Source organism: Capsicum annuum, chromosome 6 (assembly GCF_002878395.1).
Source record: "Capsicum annuum cultivar UCD-10X-F1 chromosome 6, UCD10Xv1.1, whole genome shotgun sequence".
NCBI classification, from domain to species: domain Eukaryota; kingdom Viridiplantae; phylum Streptophyta; class Magnoliopsida; order Solanales; family Solanaceae; genus Capsicum; species Capsicum annuum.
This window is the reverse complement of record NC_061116.1, coordinates 215,865,709-215,885,996: the sequence shown is the minus strand read 5'-3', so window position 1 is coordinate 215,885,996 and position 20,288 is coordinate 215,865,709. Positions and strand designations below refer to the sequence as shown.

Here is a 20,288-nt window from a genome sequence, read left to right as displayed (position 1 = left end):
GGGGAATAGAAAGAACGGCCCACGGGACAATACCTGCAGTAAACAATAAATTAAGGAGAAAAGATGATCACAATAAATCAACAATCCATAAGGAATCAATACTTGTGACGAACAGAAACTAGAGCAGGTAAAGAAACATACCTACTCGTTGGCAACTCACGCAGAACAATATCCAGAACCTGGAGGGCCTCTTGGGGTGCATCAGCCTGCCTCCCTTGTAAGAACATCCCTAAGTGATGAAGATCAGCACGCGCAGCCACTGGTTAGCTTCAACGCAGTTAGTCCAGTGCCCTTGAATTACTTACTGTCTGGTTTTCTTCATCCTCGCTACTGTCTTCATCAGAACAACTCTCTCCATCTTCACGCTTTCCTGCTGGAGTAGTGGTGCTGAGGGACGGAGGACCACAAGTAAGAACTAAATATTCCTTCCTCCTTTGAGAACTGTGACAACAAAAGAATGTACAATCTTGTGTCAGAACTGCAACCAAATCAAAATGAACCTTCACTTGAAAGTGCATTGTGATAATATCCTTGGGGAAGAGCTAACATACAACTCTAAAATAAACACTTTTTCAAAAACAAAATAAGCACTTATGGCTTCCTAGAAGTTTGACCAAACAGGCTTATAACAATTGGCAAATGCTGAGCATGAGAGAGGTATAGGGAAGTTCAGAGGATGAACTAATGGTTGCAAAAGCAGTCTGTGGTTGACAAATGTTTATTTACTTTAATTGATGCTGCTTACAGATGGCCTAAACTACCTCGATTCAAATAAATTGACGGGGAACATGCAAAGAAAGCAATACTAACACAATTAAGCTTTAACTAGAATGAAAAAAGTGCAACTTAGTCATATCCTGTTGTACATGCCAGGATAATTCAGTTCAGGGTCGACAATTGGTGAATGAGCTGCACATAGGTCAATCGCTAATTTTCAAAAGACTTCACAACAAATTTAGGGAAAAATGACAATAAACTAAGTCTACAACTTCCTAACCTGTGTGGGTAGTCAACAACTATGCCTCCAGAAAATCCAGCTTGCATGGCAAAACCCAGAATCAGCTCTCTCTGAGCAAGATATTCAGGATAGACCTGGAGTACTGCTCTTGCTCCCCTTCCCAAACATCTATACAAGGAACTAAAGAAAGCCCTGCAAAGTTATGGGAAAAATTCACTACTTAGATAGCTAGCTAGGAGTATGAAATTATTCTACTACAGTGACATCATAAATGGATCTTGAGCAGATTAATATGCACGATTGACCAACTAACAATAAGAACGAAATTTCTACTTACTTCAATCTTATCCGAGGTTCATGACAAGATTTGTCAGCATTGCACAACCACTGCTTGGGAAAATTAAGTATATCAGAACTGATAAGCACTATGCCTTAAAAGGCTATACAAATTGGTGTGTACTGATAAATCACCAAAAAAATCTAAGGGTAAGTCATACAAGAACCAAATTCACAATTAAAGTCATAACTAGAGAATGTTTGCAAGGAGATGATGAGATTATGAAGACTATGGCAAGACATACATGCCTCTTGAAACTTGAACGTAGTGCACAGGCTAATTATTTCATATCAAAAGCACAAAATTGATTATGAAAAAACAATAAATAACATTTCACACATAATTCTGAATTGTCAAGGTTCTCCTGATACTATAATCATTATAGGCTGAGATAACTAAAAATCTCAACAAAGAAAAAGGGGGGAAAATTACCTGCACAGCTGAGAAACTGATCGCACCATCCAGAATACCAGGTCGAAGCCCTAAACCCTGCGATAGATGCAACCAATTATTTATGATGTTCTATAAAAGAACATGTAGCAAGAAAATATAACAGGTACAAATTTGAACTACCCATTATCTGACAACTTGTAACATCTCTATCAATGTGAAGTTTTATCAAGAGCATTGAAAAAAATAATTATGTTACGAGGTATTAAATTTCACAGAACAAATAGTGGCACAACGCAGTTGATAAGTAATCTCAATTGAGTGCACTATCAACCAAGATAGACAACCACATTTCATGATCTTTCATCTTCTCAAGTCTTTTAGCACAAAAAAAAAAAACGGAAGCTAGACCTTGCAAACAAATCATGCTGGAAAACCATATCCAAATGACTAAGAATATGCCTCTCTGCCTTTGCCTAGAAAATCCCAAATATAGACGATAGTTTCAGGCAGATTATCCTTGTGATAAACATATCAACATTCATAGTATATAAGGGGGCACAGGGAAGACATGTACATGAACTATTATTGATGTAAAACTCCACCTAATATATAGATGACCTGCCTGCAAAATTATATAAGATATGGAATTGTGGAATAATCTATTCTCAATTTGAGAGTAGCATTACAGCTCTAAACTTATAAGCTGAAAATCATCACTTGAATATCATCAAAACAGAGAAGAAATATACATCAAGCAAAATGAACTGTCATATGTTTAATGTTTTCACGAGAAGCTAGCATGCTTAAGTCTATAGTCGTGTGCAGTATTTGCCTTTCCTTTTTGGCCACTTTGAGATGTCTCAACTGATGAGATACGTACTCTGGGTGGTGGATCATGCAGGAGTCTTGACAAGTTTTAAGAAGTTACAGCCCAAGCAACAGGATAATAGAATAATAACAAGGTGTATCTAGCATTTTAAATAACAATTGAGAGCAGGATGAAGCAATCAGAAGAAACAAAGCAACCTACCTGACCCAGGTCACCCAGAATCAGATCACCCTCAACCTCAAGCTCCAATGCAATATCTTGAATAAAACCATCATTTAGCAGTCTGATACTGATCATAGCAAGATCAAATTTTTAACTAGTATATGAAGACAATTACATACCAAGCATTGACGCTAATATATCCAAACCAAGCCACTGGTGTCCATGCTCAGTGAGTGTTTCCCCACTTAGACCTGATCCGCAACCTTCGGAAAACAAGAAAGAATGAAATATCATCATTTTTCCTTTGCATTTTTGTCTAATTGAATACGGTGAAAGAAGTGTGAAATCTCAAAACTAAACAACTGATAATGCAAAAACGAGTGTCTTTACTTTGAAAATACAGCTGTAGAATACGTGAGTGAAACAATTCCAGAAGTTACAATCAGTCAGGTTTACAGGACGACCTCTTCTACCTGACTGAACTCAGAAGCACAAGCAAACTGACTAAATTGCATAATTTTACACTAGTAAACATTGAGGCACTTTCTCATTCTACAGTATAAAAGGCCAGTCAAACACTTCATTCCAATGTGAAAAAAATATAAGAAGGCTAAACACCTGGTTATTTCCTATTTAAATTGAACCCACAAAACACTCTCCACATTGGAAAAGTCATTACCTTGTAAATATGATGACTCCTTTCTTCTTCTTCCCTATGCACTAGAATCTAGACCATATGCACTTAATAAGCTTAACTATAAACGAGAAGACCACCCATACTTGGAGAAACAAACGATAAAAAGAGGTTTCTCAGCTTGTCTACCTTCTCTTTTTACTACAAGACCAATATGCATACAAACATACATCGGGATTACAAGAGGAAATGAGATAGCTTCAAGCTAGTCCTCTAAAACGATCTTAAAGGATATCATTTGGTACGGGGACAAAATTATCCTACGATTATAGTCCGATATTATTATTCCACATGGGAGACGGGATAAAATAACCCCAAGTTGAATGGGATAAGTTGGGATATCCCATGATTAAGCTTGGGATAAACTTTACACTATGTCTGGTTGACGGCATAAATGCAGCAAAATTTTTATCCCGGCTTAATCCTAGGACATCCCACCTTTAAATTCCCTTTCTCTCCTGCCCACACAAATAAGAAAAAGGATACACTAAATACTGCTAAAAAATGTGTCTGGCTTCTTAAACCATAGGAACACACCAAACACCACCAGGCCCATCATCATCATCAAGAAGAGTGATTTTAAAATCTTTTTGAATGAAAGGGAGGGGCCCTGCAGTGTATAGACTTTTTCTTCCATCATAGGCTGGAAGCCTCTTCCCAAGATGGGACTCTCTGTACAGCTTTACCAGCTGCTCCATAACAGTACGGTTGACACCACGAGAGGATACTTCTGGAGTAATTGAAACCTGGAATCCATTAGAAAGGATGAAAACAATATCAGGCTAAGACCCTAAATAAATAATACAAGGAAGTTCATAACTAGAAGAACTAGCAATGCTTGAGCACTCACATCATACTGGTGCAAGTCTTTGTCAGGTAACTGAGCAAGGAAATGATTGGCCTTAACAATGCACCTAGTGCCCTTATTACCCTTTCCAGGCCGAAGTGGAAATCTCATTGACTTGCTAGATGCAGGTAATGCTTGAGTTGCAGCAGGTTCTGGTTGCACAGCAAGTTGCTGGAACTGCTGAGTAACTTGATGTGTTGTTGGTTCAGGTGGCTGAGATGAGGAGCCAGCCTCTGAGTATGTTTCTGATGGTCTTCCATATGGTACAGGCTGATGTGGAGTCTCGATAGCTTGGTGCTGCTCAGGAACTGGTGACATTGAAGGGCCATCCGCTGATAACTACAGATTCGTCAACATGCATTGCAAACTTGAACTACTACCACCCAAATAACAATAACTCAAGTCATATTTTCTCAATCCATAAGGAAAGTCAGAAATAGGTATCACGAGTAACTCAACATGAAATTTCTATCGGAAGTCATTTTTTTGGAATTAGTTATATAGTGTCAAAAGTCAAATCATAGTTTGATATTTGGCTTGTGTATTGTAATTGAACATTTGTTTCATATAATAACTTGGAGCTCGCAAGTTTGAGCTAAGCAATCTAGACATGAAAATGCAACTCGATAGATCCCCTTTGATTTTGCCAAAATAGTGTAAAAGGGCAACCCGGTGCACTAAAGCTACCGCTATGCGCGCTGTCCGGGAAAGGATCCCACCACAAGGGTGTATTGTACGCAGCCTTACCTTGCATTTCTGTCAGAGGCTGAAATGTCTATATTTGATACAATTTGATCCAACTAATGTTTTATCATTTGGAAACATACCATTTTCATAAAAAAAAAAATGACTTAAATATTTCGAAAAAAAATTTCCAAATCAACTTATTTTTTTAGAATATAAGAAAAATGACTTTTCTTCAAAAATTAAGTAAAACATTTTCCAAAATTTTCTTTCAAACACCACCAAAGGATGTGGTGCAGCGGATGGGGTTGCTCCTCCCTTAACCAGAGGTCGGGTTCGAGCCCTGGATATGGAAAAATCCTTGGTAGGGAGCGCTTGGGACCTACGCGGCGCGAATTTGGATTAGTCAGACTCCAATGCGGGTACCGGATGGGAAACCAAAAAAAAAATTCTCTTTCAAACTCGCTATCAAGTTAAATGTTCATACAACTCTCAATCACTCAATCCTACCCCCACCCCCCCCCCCCCCCCCTCCCAATCACCCTACCCCCCCCCCCCCCCCAACCAGGCCCTCTAAAAAAAATTAATTTATTTTTATAAAAAGTTTCAAAACTTTTTCTTATCCCACCTTCTTACCCTATTCGTTCTCATTGTTTTTTGTTAATATATACAAATATTTTTAGAAAATATTTTTCTACTTGCATAACCAACACAAGAATATAAATAAGAAACAACTTATTTCCCTACAAAATATTTTCCGCCTCCGCACCGAACACACCCTTAAAAAACATATTTTCCAGGGTCGAAATTATTTTTCTTAATTATTGTCACTCTTTATAGCTAAATACTAAAAGATATTTTCTGAAAAATATATTTTCTGAAAAATATTTTCTTATTCACCAACCAAACACTATAAAAATATTTTCCACTCACCAACCAAACATAAAAAATAAGTAAGAGAGCAACTTATTTTTCATAAAAACAAAATATTTTCCATGGAAAACATTTTCCTTCGTACCAAACACATCTATATGTTTTTTTTTCAAGTAAAATCATTGAATTACATACAAAAGTACAGTTCATATGTAGGTTAGAACTCAATCACCAGTAGTCACCACAAGAGCACGTGTGATTCTTGAATCGATGAAATCTACTGGCGTCCCTAACAACAATTTCTCGTTTAGTAATCATGGCTATCAACTTAATTGCATTATGGCAATCGTTGCAAATCCTATGGCTCTGAACAAGTTGCAATGAGGTTGAACTGGATGTGCTTATGAGCCCAAAAGCTATTGCCAATTTTTCACAGTGATAATGTGGCAATTTTTGTTCCTGTTCATCTACGTCGGGGAGTAAGGTTTCTCCCTCTGTAACATAGCCATACTTAGAAATCTCCAGCATAAGCTCATCCACTTTTTCATATATCTCCTTGGTCTGCGCGTGGCACTTATCTCCAGACAGGAAAACATGTGGCTGTTTCTTTATTTCTATCCATGTGCATGCAGGCTTTATTCCGAGTCCTTTTCTCTTCAATGTTTGAACAACAGCAGCAGCTTCATCTTGCTTGCCTGCACTGTTATATATATTCAAAAGCATCACGTAATTGCTGAGTTTTTCTGGTTCCATCCCATAAAGTTTCTCAGCTGCAAATTTTCCTAGCTCAAAATTCTTGTGGACTCTACAGGCTGTCAGTAAGGCCGCCCACATATTTATAGTAGGCCTAAAAGGAGCATCTCTAATTAATGCAAAAGCTTCATCTAAAAACCCTTCTCTACCCAATAATTCAATCATACATGCATAGTGCATTGCTCGAGGCTTCACCTTGTAATCTCTACGCATTGATTCAAATATTTCCCACCCATCATCTGATAAACCTGAATAGCTACATGCAGATAAAACAGCCAGAAAAGTAACATGATTGGGCATCATTCCTTCTCGAATCATTCGCTCAAATAATTTAACCGCCTCAATCCCTCTGCCATGATTACCATATCCACCAATTAAGGCATTCCAAGAAATAACATTCTTTTGGGGCATCCCCTCAAAAACATTACGAGCATCTTCTATCCTTCCCCATTTCATATAGAAATCCACTAGTGCTGTATTGGCAACTATATCTAATCCAAATCCATGCCGAACTAACCCAGCATGAGCTTGTTTAGCATGCTCCGGTGAAGCTAATCTCGTGCAAACTCTGATAATGATTGAAAATGTGAAGTGATCCATTTTGACACCTGCATCTCGCATATCATAATACATACATAAAGCCTCTTCGCTATAGCCATGGAGAGCGTAGCCAGCAATAATTGTATTCCACCCAACCGTGGTCTTTTCTGGCATCATATCAAAAACAAACTGAGCACCCTCTATGCTACCACACTTGCTGTACATGTCAATTAAAGCACAGGATATAAAACAATTATCGCCTTCCCCCATTTTCAAAGCACAACAATGAAGCTGTTGTCCCAATGACATAACCTCTAATCCAGAAGAGGCTCGAATCATTGTCGCAAATATCCTAGAATCAGCAGCAGAGTTCTCTTCCCAGATCATGAAAAACAACCTAAAAGCCTCCAAATAATCCCCCAAATCCACTAGCCCTCCAACCATTGTATTCCAAGAAACCGAGTTCCTCTCAGGCATATCGTCAAATATGCTACGTGCATCTAACATCATCCTACATTTTACGTGCATCAACAATACCCTGTTCCATAAATATTGGTCTAATACCAATGCAGAAGTAACCATATGATTATGCACTCGCTTAACCCCTCTAATCGACCTTAACCCAATACAGGCAGTTATCAAAGAATCATAGGTGCTACTATCTAACTGACAATCAACTCCACATTCTAACAGCTCAAAAAAATCAAGCGCCTCATGATACCTCTTATGAAAAACTAGCTTCTCTATTTGAGCACTAATCCCTGAAACTGAATACCCAATTTCAGTTACTTTCGAAATTGTTTCTTCACTTAAATTTTCAGGTTTCATCATGGGTCTTGGCTTTATAAACCCATGTGAAGCTTTTATCTGAGAAAACGCATTTCCATACCTTTTCTTCTTGCTGAATAAGGTGCAACGCCCGGAAAGGAGAAATCTTTCCTGCAGAACATGTACATGTGGGTCTGTCAAGAAAGTCACATACCTACAGCTGTTCCGTAGCTGATCCAATGGCAACGATAAGTCCATCTTCAATCAGATTTGGAGAAATTGCCGTCAATTGGTCATCAATGCATCGAATTTGATGGATCGGAACAAAATAGGAAGTAAGTGTTAGACAAGGTAAAAGGTTGTTTTTGACATGTAAAAAGAGGAAGCTCATTTCATTTCTCGAGCTTTGTAATATCCGTCGCTTTTTTTTTTGAATTTGTTTTTCGTTCTTCTCTTTTTAGAGGTCAAGAAAACAATTTTTATCCTTTTTATTTAATTCATTGTATTTATTTTCTTTTATTGATCATATTTGCCCCTCAATAGTTGTATAACCATTTATTCGTGTTATTAATTGAATTGACAGTATTAGTGTTAGTTTTGGCTGAATAATTCAGTGATAGTTTTGGCTGAATAAAATAGGTAAAAAGAAAATTTTAAAATAAATTATTTCTAATTATAGTAATGTTACATTTTTTTTTGGGATAAACTAAAAAGGAAAAGGTTTAAATGATCGACAGTCACTTAAAGTTATCTCAAAAATTTATTTGAACCCTCTAACTAAGCCCGGTTCCTATTGAATATTTATATTGTATAGAAAATTATTTCACTTTTGAATATTTAACAAAAATTATAAAATGTGTGTAACACAACCAATTAAAAGGTGTCACGGGGAATTGATAGTCCAAATAACTATTAAAAAATAATTATAAATTTTTTTAAAAAAAATAATTAAAAACTGACCCCCGCCAGGTCTATCAAGCAGATACAAAATGGGCCTGCAGTGAGAGTGAGTAGAGGATTAATTGGGAAAAAGTGGAAGTCAAGATTGGCCACTGCAAATCAATCTGTGATAACAAAGGGAAAAACGAAACGAACAAGCGAGAGAGATGAGTTTAAGGTGGTTAGAAGCTGTTCTTCCACTTGGAATCATTGCTGGTTTTCTTTGTATTATGGGTAATTCTCAGTATTACATCCACAAAGCTGCTCATGGCCGGGTTGGTACCTTCTTCCCTAGATCCAAGATTTCATCTTTTTCCCTTTTGGGTTTTTGATATCTATCATTTTAGCGGCATTTTTTGACACCCAATTGGTTTTCTTGGATTAATATTTGCAGCCAAAGCACGTTGGAAATGATATGTGGGATGTTGCTATGGAAAGGCGGGACAAGAAAATGATGGAGATGCTTGCTTCTCCTTCTTCTTCTTCGTCTTAGGCCATGTTTCTCATTATATGGTACTTTAATTAGTTTCCCCTTTTAATATTATCATTTTTGTTTTGATGCTAATGAGGGAGATTTCCTTTTGTCTGTTAGATGAATTAGGGTTATTCTTCTCTTCTGTTGATTGGTGGTCGAATTTGCCTTTGATGATGAAATTTCCTGCGTGATCTTGCTTATGAGCTCCGATACTTACCCAATTTAAGAGTTGAAAAATGAGCTTTAGAGTGTGTTCCATATGCTTACTTATTTTCTTGTGTGCGGTATGCAAGTAAAAGATATTATCCTGAAAGCATTTGTATATATCTAAGATAAGACAGAACTAATAGAATGGGGTTGGTGTTGGGATAGGTGGTTGGAGGCTGGGAGGAGACAATGCGACTTGTTTTCCCTATTTTCATTAGGGAAATCATTTTCCTTATTTTCCAAAAATTTTACCAACAGAATACAAGACAATAGGAAAATTTTTTATTTTTTTTTTCAATAACTTTGAAGTAGAAAAACTTTAAATCATTGATCTCTTTGACATGAATAAGAATCTTTGGACTGAGGCATACTTGTTATTGGAAACTTAGAGAACTTCTAGTACTTTCTTTGGAAACTAAAGGGATTTCATATTATTTCATATGGAAGGATGACAAAACAGTCAATAGATTGTTACATATGATGTTGAAACAAGCTAACAGTAGTCAGATTGTCAAGCTTAGGCATGATACCAGCAGAATCATGTGCCTTCTTAGAGGTACGCTATGGGATCAAAACTCAAGTCATTTCTTCGGACTTGTCATTACCAGTTTGAATAAAATTCCCTTGCTCAATGGCCACGAGCAACATACGCAAGAGACATTGCAGCAACAATTGTTGTTGCTGAAGATAACAAGGTCCAGAAATTCTTCTTTTTTAGTGCTTTAGCTTCTGAAAACCGCAAGAACTCACTGTCTCTGCATCTCCTCAACTTTGTTCTCTTTATTCTTGATTGCATTCTTGATGGCCTCCAACTCTGCTTCATAAGGCTTGACATCTTCCCCATTCATTTGTTTTTCACCAACCACACTGACATTTGCACCTTCACCATCCAAGCAGACTGAACCTGCAGCAGTCCTCAAAGCATTCAAGATTTCCTCGGACTTGCTGTTTGCCAACTCAACCTTGTACTGCATAGCACTAATTTCCTTCTGTGCTTCGTCGAGTGAGATTTGGACACAAGCAATTTCCTTGTTCAACACTTGACATTGAGTTTCCAACACTTTCTTTTCTCTAACAACGTCGTGGTAATCATCCTTGGTTTGCTCAACCTCCTTTGCAATTTTTTTAATGTGATCCTCCATTTCTTCAATCTGTTTCATGTTTACACCATTCTGTTCCTCATTGACAAATTCCTTTTGCATCTCATCCTTCTCAAGAGTAACTCACTAGAGTGCAGCCTTATACTTACCAACTTCAGCTTCCAAATTCTTCAATTTCTCTTCTTGACCATTGCGAGACACCTCTAATTCAGAAACAACATCCTTGAATTTAGCCAAGTGTTTCTGCAGTTCAACAATTGCAGTCTCCATTTTAACTTTCGCCTCTTCTCAATCTCCTTCTTCTCTTCATCTAATCGCTTCAATGCCTCGTCCAATTCCTTCTCAACAACACCCTTTTCTTCAATCAAGCTCTCAACTTTAATCTCTTTCTCGTTGTTTCCCTTCACAAGTTCATTTATCTTTCTCTCCATCTCTTCCTCCTTCCTTAATCCTTCCAAACACTTCTTCTCCAACTTGTCCAAATTATCACGCAATTTCGTCTCCTCCTTTTGCAAGCTCAGCACCAAATCAGTAAGACCCGTGATAGTGTTTTGCAACTCACCATTCTTCTTCACTTCTGCGTTCCTCTCCACTTCGATCCTTTCTTTTTCCCTAACAACCACATCAATCTGTCCCCTCAGTTCTTCAGTCACTTTATTCGAATCCAACAGGCTATTCTCAACCAATTCCTTCTCTCTCACAATCGACTCAATCTTGCTTTCTCTGTCCTCAATTTCCTTCTTGACAGCAGCATATTCCACCCTTAACTTCTCAACTTCTAACTCAATCTCCTTCTCTTGCTTCTCAGTTTCTACCAATCTCACTCTCAATCCATCCGCTTCCTCTACTTGCGCGTCAAGCTTCATTTTCATTTCATCCTTCTCCAGACAAATCCTCTCGTAAACACTCCTCTCATTCGCAATCTCATCACCAACATCACTCAGTTTCTTCCTAAGCTGATCAATCTCACTCTCCTTTCCATTCAACAGCTTCTCAATCCCATCTTTCTCTCTCAAAACATCGCGCATTTGTACCTCCACACTCTTCAGCTTCTCCGCAACCCCATCATTCTGTTGACGCAACCCATCCCTCTCATTCTCAACAACCTCAACATAGTACCCATACCTGCACAGCAACAAACACAGACACCAACTTCTTCTCAATCTCCAGCTGAATCACCTGTTCAGTCAACTCGGTCAGCAACTCAGTCTTCTCCGAGTCAGCCCTTTTCAGTTCCGATTCCAGACACCCTTTTGCCTGCACGAGTGAGTCCATCTGTTGGCGTTTCTCAATAGTCTCCTTCAAAAGCATGCTGTCAAGTTCTTGAGGTTTTCAAGTTTCTCAGAAGCTTCTTCCATTGCTTTAGACTGATTGTTTTCTTCCTTTAAGTCTTGTATGTTGCTTTCGGGTTGTTGTACTTGCGGGGTCAGCTTCTTTTTGGCCATTGCGTATGGCAGTTTTGGGCTGACAATAGGAAAACACTTTCCATAAAATGTTTTTCTCCATATCGAACACACCCTTAATTATTCTTTTTCATTCTAACCAGTATCTTAACTGACCTTTTATAACGTGTTGTCCCTATTAGCTCGCGCTGTACCTTGATTATTTACCAGCTACCTCCAACACATGCACCGCGTCACTCTTCCTTGAAGGCATAAAGAGATGGGAATAAAATCATTCACCTAGTCATTTCTGCCTTGGGTAGGATTTGGACCTTGATCTCTTGTGGTTGTCATTTGAAATGATCATTAGGTCACATCCTTGAATGCTTTTCAATAGACCTACTATTCGTCCAACATTCCGTAAATTCTTCTTAATTTTTTCGAAAGAGATGTTAACGAAACAAAGAAGAAGCTGAGGGAAAATAATACCAAAAACTTCCCTTAATTGTGCTCTATCTTTGATGAAATGAGTTTTATCGATCCAGCTGTTGCTAAGGGCCAGTTTCTGTTATGGTAAAGTGGTAGACAGTCATGGTCCATGGAAATCTTAAAATGTCTTGGTTATCAGGCAACTGATTGCTAATAATTTGATTACTAATTAATAGTAACATAAATAAGCAACTTTTATCAGAGTGGTACCCATGACATTCCTTTTTCTAAAAAAGTAGTACCCATGATCACTGAGATTATGAATCAAAGTAAAATAAGACAAGGTTGTATCTATAAGTAAATACATAAACAATGGTTGAGACATGTTTTCATATTCTGATGCATTTTCATTGTGATCATTCTGGCTAACATATGAATTCACTATTCATTAGTATCAGAGTTCTTAGGGGTCATAGAGGAAAATTAAGTAATGCTTTACGGGCAGGTGGCAACCATATAATTTTGAAAACAAATTGATTACTGGAAAATGGCTACTAGAAGTGTCTGTTAAGTGTGTCAAAGCTTTTCTATTTTATCTCACTACAGATTCTGAATTAGGTGAGGTCATTACTCGAATTAAGAACTATTTTCGCCATTGCTATCAACTAAAAAACCTCTAGGAAATTATATTCGGGTGAGAAAAGGTGATGAGTTTCAAGTTTCAAATATTGTTGGAGTACAAGAACAGCATTGCAAGGTTAGTGTGGCTGGTATCCGAGCAAGTAAAGCTTGCATCTAATCCATCAATTTTGGGCTTCAGCAATGTAGTATTAAAAAAAGCTTATCTTTGTTTGCAGTGTGGTTTAAAAGTTTCAACTTAAAAATTGGTGCATCTTTAACCTCAGTTTGAGAAGCAATAGTTGCCACTGTACGAGGAGAAGCATTTTGTAGGTTAATCATAAGTTTGATTCTCATGTGATTACTGATTCACCCATAATCCATTAGATTTATCAACTATAGTCAAGTCTATAACTTGGCATTTAGTGATGATGGGTTTTCTTAACAATACTTTGCCTTTCTACTTTCTTATGCTTAATGGGTTCCCCAAAGTTGGTTTGAAGAATCTAGATGGTCGACGCCCTCTCCATGTGTTTTTCTCTAAGCAATGAATGTTTTGACTAGGGCTGTCATGAATGACAAGGGCACATTTATTGTGTGGTGGATTTGGAGCATGAACTGCCTAGTTCTCACTATCTCTATGGTGATGAATGATGATACGATCCGTTGCATATCCAGTGATGTTCATTGAAAATCAGTTTAGATTCTAGGCTATCTCCTTGAGTTCGGAACTAAAATGATACAGAAAACTAATTAAATCACAAAAATGGGACGTCAAAACTGTACTGGACATAACTGTGATATATAGCTCCATCAGCACTATCCTAGCTAGCGAATGTTAAATCCATAACGGAGCTATATATTGCAGTTTTTAATAAATACTCCCTTAAAACCCTCCAGCCCCGGTGGCAGTGGCTAGAAAATGGCAGAAGCCTCCCATATCTTGCCGTTAAAACTGGTGTAAAGCTTCCCCAATCTTTGATTCTCCCATTTTCTGAACAAATTTCACTAAAACAACTGAACGTGTAGAACAAGATTTTGGGCTTGAGAATCAGGATAAGAATGGACTTTCTTCAAAAGAACAAGATTTTGGGCTTGAGAATCAGGATAAGAATGGACTTTCTTCAAAAGAGATAATTTGAATTTCATAAATTAACTTATAGATTATTGCTTCTCAAAGTGAGGCTTAAAAAGCTATAGACAACAACAACAACAACAACAAACCCAGTATATTCCCACCTAGTGGGGTCTGGGGGGTAAGATGTACGCAGTCCATACCTCTACCTCTAAAGAAGTAGAAAGGCTGTTTCCGATAGACCCCCGGCTCAAGGCACGAGATACCACACAAACACATAGTCAAGCACAGCACAAGATTACATAACATAAATACGGCACCCATAAGTAATATAAAACAGAGAAAAGCACACAGATTCGTAATAAAACATGGAACACGAAATCATAACGGGCATAAAACCCCCATCAAGTAATTCCCTACACTAGCGACTCAAACTGGCCCTAGTCCTCCGCCCTAATTCGCGTCCTCCAGACCTTCCTATCTAGAGTCATGTCCTCGGTGAGCTGTAACTGCTCCATGTCCCGCCTAATCACCTCACCCCAGTACTTCTTCGGCCTACCCCTACCCCGCCTAAAACCATCCAACGCTAGCCTCTCACACCTACGGACCGGGGCATCCATGCCCCTCCTCTTCACGTGTCCGAACCATCTCAATCGGGCTTCCCGCATCTTGCACTCCACTGGAGTCACACCAACCTTCTCCCGGATAGTCTCATTCCGAACTCTATCCCCTCTAGTCAGCCCACACATCCAGCGCAACATCCGCATTTCTGCCACCTTCATTTTTTGGATGTGGGAGTTCTTGACTGGCCAACACTCTGCTCCATACAACATAGCCGGACGGACTACCACCCTGTAGAATTTGCCTTTAAGCTTGGGCGGCACCTTCTTATCACACAGCACCCCCGACGCGAGCTTCCACTTCATCCATCCCGCCCCAATACGGTGCGAGACATCCTCGTCAATGTCACCGTTACCCTGGATCACGGACCCGAGATACTTGAAACTATCCCTCTTACAAACCTCCTGTGATTCCAGCTTCACTACTACCTCATCCTCCCGCCTCACGTCATTAAACTTGCATTCCACATACTCTGTCTTGCTTCTGCTCACCCTAAACCCTTTAAACTCAAGAGTTTACCTCCACACCTCTAATTTGTCATTCACACCCCCTCGAGTCTCATCTATCAGAACTACATCGTCTGCAAAAAGCATACACCACGGCACCTCCCCTTGAATACGCCGCGTCAACACATCCATCACCAACGCAAACAAAAAGAGACTAAGAGTAGATCCCTGATGCAATCCTGTCAGGACAGTGAAATGCTCTGAGTCTCCTCCCGCCGTCCTCACCTGAGTTTTCGCTCCATCATACATATCTTTAATTGCTCTGATATATGCCAGCGGTACTCCACTCATCTCCAAGCATCTCCAAAGCACCTCCCTGGGGACTTTGTCGTAAGCCTTCTCCAGGTCGATAAACACCATGTGCAGGTCCTTCTTCCTTTCCCTATACTGTTCCGCCAACCTCCGTACCAGGTGAATTGCCTCCGTCGTCGAGCGGCCAGGCATAAATCCAAACTGGTTCTTCGAAATAGACACTATCCGTCTCAGCCTCACCTCGACCACTCTCTCCCAGATCTTCATAGAGTGACTCAATAACTTAATCCCCCTATAGTTATTGCAACTCTGTATGTCACCCTTATTCTTATAGAGAGGGATCATGGTACTCCACCTCCAAGCCTCGGGCATCTTTGCCGTCTTGAAGATTTCATTAAACAATCCAGTCAACCACCTTATACCAGCCTCTCCAACAAACTTCCAAAACTCCACCGGTATCTCATCCGGCCCCGTCGCCCTACCCCTTCGCATCCTGCGAACAGCCTGTCTAACCTCTTCTACCTTAAAACGTCTACAATAGCTAAAATCCCGACACTCCTCTGAGTGCTCCAGTTCCCCTAACACAATAGCTCTATCCCCTTCGTCATTCAAGAGCCTATGAAAGTACGACTGCCATCTATTCTTAATGTGGCCGTCCTCCACCAACACTCTACCGTCCTTCCCCTTAATGCACCTCACCTGATCGAGGTCACGACCCTTCCTCTCCCTAGCCTTAGCGACTTTTTCTCCCCTCCTTTCCCCTGTAACCCTGCATACAAGCTCTCAAAAGCGGCCGTCTTAGCTGCCGTGACTGCTGACTTAGCCTCCTTCCTCGCTAGCTTGTACTCTTTCCTGTTTACCCGCTTCTCCTCTTCGTTCTTACTCTCCACCAACTTAGCATACGCCTTTTTCTTGGTCCCCACTTTCTTCTCCACCTCCTCATTCCACCACCAATCCCCCCGATGGTGCCCGGCCCGGCCCCTAGAAACACCCAACACCTCACTTGCATTCTCCCTTATGCACCTAGCCGCCCTATCCCACATACTATCCACGACCCCCCTACACTCCCACACCCCCATTCCCGCCAACTTCTCCCCTATCTCCCACGCATTCACTGGCGTCAGGCCGCCCCACTTAATCCTAGGTCTACACTCCTTACTCCTCCTCTTTCTATTCTTCTTTATACCCAAATCCATAACCAAGAGCCTATGCTGGGTTGAAAGATTCTCACTCGGGATGACCTTACAGTCCTTACACAACGCCCTATCCCCTTTCCTAAGCAACAAAAAGTCAATCTGGGTCCTGGCTATCGCGCTTCGAAAGGTGATCAGGTGCTCGTCCTTCTTCGGGAAGCCCGAGTTCACCACCACCAGCCCAAAGGCCCTCGCAAACTCCAATAGGGTAGCCCCCTCTTCATTTCTCTCCCCAAAACCAAAACCACCATGCACATCACCAAAGCCTCCCGGTAACGCCCCGATGTGCCCGTTGAAATCTCCTGCTACCACAATCTTCTCCGAGCTAGGCACTCCTCTCACCACCTCCTCCAAAGCCTCCCAAAACCGCATCTTCTCCTCCCCCTCCGATCCCACTTGCGGCGCATAAGCACTACACACGTTCAGGGTAAACCCCCAAATGACCAACTTAATAGTCATCAACCTATCGCTGATCCTCTTCACCTCTACTACCTGACCTCTAAACTCTTCATCTACTAAGATGCCCACTCCATTCCTACGCCTCTCGCTCCCAGAGTACCACAACTTGTAACCATCCACATCCCTAGTGGAGCAATTAAAAAAAGACGTTAAAATATGCTTACTATTATGACGTAATATCAACTATAATCAAGTAGTTAATTTAGGAAATTTAAAACTGCCTCTTTTGAAGAAATTTTCAAATTTGCCGAAGTGGATTTTCTTTTTTCAATTTTTATGTCCACAATCTTGTTCTACACCTGCATTATATTTTGGATTAGATATCAAGGAGCCGGTGTTAGTATATATCACTTTTTATCTCAATTTAATAGAATTTACATAGTAAATCATATTTTTTATATGTTTTTTGATATTTTAAGTTGTTAACTATTGTAATTTATAGTAATATGTATTTTTCAAATAATATATGTTACTCTCCTTGTCCCAACTTTTGTGGTATTTATAAAATTTCGAGAGTCAATTAATTTTTTTAAATATTTTAAGTTGCTAATTATTGTGATTTATAATACTTTTGATTTTGTCCCAATTTTAGTGGCACTGATGCAATTTCGATTTTATATCTTTTAAATATTTTAAGTTGTTAATTATTGTGATTTATAATAAGTTTTACGTAATTTTTAAAAAATATATAGCCGATAAAAAAGAAAAGTAAGATAAACGAATTAAAACGGAGAAAAAATAAAAGGGGAGGCAAAGGTAGCCAATGAAATTATGCCAAAGCAAGCATGTTGACCTGCTGCCTGCTTTGGCCCAAATTCATTGGCCCCTTTGCCTTTCATAAGTAAAATCTTAGTCTTAGGAGAATTTTTCAAAAAAATGGGAGAATGGAAGTTTGGAGGAGTTACATCATAATGACAAGATATGGGAGATTTGGCCATTTGCTGCCCACTGACAATGCGACCTTATATAAACAACAATAATATACCCAGTGTAGTCTCACAAAGTGGGGTCTGAGAAGGGTAGAGTGTACACAAATCTTATCTCTACCTTAGAGGTAGAGAGACTGTTTCCAATGACACTCGGCTCAAGAAAAACAGTCCCGAAAAAAAGAAGTAACAAAAGTACGAGAAACAACAAACAATTAAGAAAAACAACAGGTAGTAATAGAATAGAAGCTACCATAAAATAATCGAGGTACAAGACACAACATATAGTAATAGAAAATCGAAGGACAAGAAACTATAGGAGCAATACTACGACTACTAATATGAATGGGCTACAAGACAACACATTGCTACCTGATAACTTTCTACTCTAATTCATGTCTGCCACACCCTCCTATATAACGTCATGTCCTCGGTAAGCTGAAACTATGTTATGTCCTGTCGAATAACCCCTCCCCAATACTTCTTCGGTCTACCTCTACCTCTTTTGAGACCATCACCAACCTCTCACATCTCCACACTGGGGGCATATGTGCATCTTCTCTTCACATGCCCGGATCATCTCAACATCACTTCCGGCATATTATCCTCGATCAAAACTACTCCCACCTTATCCCTGATAGCCGCATTTCTAATCCTATCTATCCCCGTATGCCCAGACATTCATCACAACATTCTCATTTCTGCAACTTTTATCTTCTAGAACATGAGAGTTTTTTGACTGACCAACACTCCCCCATACAACAAAGTTGGTCTAACCACTACTCGGTAGAACTTGCCTTTAATTGCGATAAAACCCAACTATAACAATTTTTAATTGCGATAAACCCAGTTATGTTTCAATATTGACGATAGGGACGGGTGTGGCACTTACAATGCCCTGATTCATTTTGAGGAAATATATGGGGCTATCTGAACTTGAGTGCTTTTCTGTTATGCAAGTGCTAATTGGAAATGTTGTACCTTTTTTTGTGTGAGATTTGGGTGGGGTGGGGTGGGGTGGGGAGTAGGTCCATATTTGAGCAAATATCCTTGTTGCCTTCCTCTTTGCCACTTGTGTCTTTTTAAGGGTTTCCAAGGAATCCGAAAAATTCAGTGATTAAATGGTGAGTCATTCCGAAATATGAGTCAATAAAATTTGGAGAGATGGATCTTGTATGCTGTTATCAGTTTACAAACAAGGAGTTTCAACCAAAGTAAGAATAGTCTGGTGCAATTATTGCCACTTGTGTAAGTTCAGGATTATCCTATATGGTTATCTCGTATCTCCCTTTTTCTTTTCGTATGATTTTTCTTAAGTTTAGTTCCTTGTTAATTCCGGCTTTCTGAAAAAACCTTGTAGCTATGACTTCTTACTGAATCATACCATTGTGTATGATTTATCATCACACTGTTACATAAACTTTTATTAACTTCAGGACAAGCTATCACTTTGAACTTCTATTCTTAAGAAGGTATCAAGGTTGTAGACCTTGCAGTTCAGGCAAATGCCAGCTATTGACAAATTTCCCACTTTGTTGAATATAGAATCGAGTACCATTTTTGAATCACTCCTTAGATCACCTTATTCAAAACCTAAGAACGAGATGTTTATGTGGCTTAGTTCATGTTAGGTTCTTCCCGGTCTTTCCAATTTTCCTCCATCAGTTTCCGAGCTGCTTCATCAATTTCAGAATTTTCTTCCAAGTACTACGAGCTTCATCGGTATTAAAATTCCATAGGCATTCCATCATTGTTGGATTTGTGAAATGCTGCACGGTTGCCACTTGACACTGAAAAGAGAGATTTTATAAGCTGTTGGTGCATGACCTTGTTAATTTAAGTTGTCATTGTATATCTTCAAGTCCATTGTCATGCTGGTGTATATTTGGACTTTGGTTCTTTTCCTTCTTAGTTTCAACACATTTTGACAAGAGTGAACATCGCATTGGTTAAGATTGCTACTTTCTGTTACGATATATTCATGTGCATCAAACTTGTACTTATATTGTACATTGTCTTGTGGCCTTGCAGGAAACCTGCATTTGGGAATAAACTGGTCTCCGAGGCTTGAGATCATGTGCAAAGTACTTTATTATCGTCTTCTTCCTTTTCTTGTTGCTGGATTTCCATAGCCTAGGAGCTTTATAACAATGAGACAGTTGTGAAATGCTTTTTTGTTGAATCTTGTGCAGTTGTTGGTTTGTGTTTGAACTTTTGTGGAATTTTCACTATTGACCCTTTACTTGAAAAGAGTGATTGACTGGAATT

At 39.2% G+C, this 20,288-nt stretch overlaps 4 protein-coding genes and 1 pseudogene across 8 annotated transcripts; 1 reads left to right on the top strand and 4 right to left on the bottom strand.

Moving 5' to 3' along the window:
- On the bottom strand, positions 1-3,888 carry LOC124899350 (18S rRNA (guanine-N(7))-methyltransferase RID2-like). 2 transcript variants are annotated; one of them, XM_047413973.1, is made up of 8 exons: positions 3,070-3,888; positions 2,859-2,942; positions 2,719-2,774; positions 1,728-1,784; positions 1,296-1,345; positions 998-1,150; positions 142-441; positions 1-33 (listed from the first exon to the last, which is right to left on the bottom strand). In XM_047413973.1, the coding sequence occupies exons 2-7, from the start codon at positions 2,863-2,865 to the stop codon at positions 279-281; spliced, it is 486 nt and encodes a 161-aa protein (XP_047269929.1). In that variant the 5' UTR covers positions 2,866-2,942; positions 3,070-3,888; the 3' UTR covers positions 1-33; positions 142-278. The 2 variants fall into 2 exon arrangements, with proteins under 2 accessions (XP_047269929.1, XP_047269928.1); XM_047413972.1 differs by having other exon boundaries at positions 2,859-3,888.
- The window catches only part of LOC107875821, a 13,964-nt pseudogene extending 9,426 nt beyond the window's left edge, over positions 1-4,538 (bottom strand).
- Positions 4,456-8,300, bottom strand: LOC107875819 (pentatricopeptide repeat-containing protein At5g50390, chloroplastic). Of its 4 annotated transcripts, none has more exons than XM_016722665.2 (2): positions 5,973-8,299; positions 4,456-4,593 (listed from the first exon to the last, which is right to left on the bottom strand). In XM_016722665.2, exon 1 carries the CDS (start codon positions 8,094-8,096, stop codon positions 6,006-6,008), a length of 2,091 nt encoding a protein of 696 aa, XP_016578151.1. In that variant the 5' UTR covers positions 8,097-8,299; the 3' UTR covers positions 4,456-4,593; positions 5,973-6,005. The 4 variants fall into 4 exon arrangements, with proteins under 4 accessions (XP_016578151.1, XP_047269926.1, XP_047269925.1 ...); XM_047413970.1 differs by having other exon boundaries at positions 4,459-4,593; positions 6,010-8,300; XM_047413969.1 differs by having other exon boundaries at positions 4,463-4,596; positions 6,010-8,300.
- A 492-nt stretch (positions 8,301-8,792) lies between these two features.
- LOC107875823 (NADH dehydrogenase [ubiquinone] 1 alpha subcomplex subunit 1) lies at positions 8,793-20,286 on the top strand. Its single transcript, XM_016722667.2, has 3 exons — positions 8,793-9,052; positions 9,172-9,290; positions 20,052-20,286. The coding sequence occupies exons 1-2, from the start codon at positions 8,945-8,947 to the stop codon at positions 9,268-9,270; spliced, it is 207 nt and encodes a 68-aa protein (XP_016578153.1). The 5' UTR covers positions 8,793-8,944; the 3' UTR covers positions 9,271-9,290; positions 20,052-20,286.
- On the bottom strand, positions 10,088-12,065 carry LOC107873881 (centromere-associated protein E-like). The gene is given in 6 exon segments (XM_047414573.1): positions 10,088-10,217; positions 10,219-10,667; positions 10,713-10,802; positions 10,886-11,629; positions 11,685-11,881; positions 11,978-12,065. Coding segments are annotated over 6 exon segments (1,698 nt in total).
- Positions 20,287-20,288: the final 2 nt, after the last annotated feature.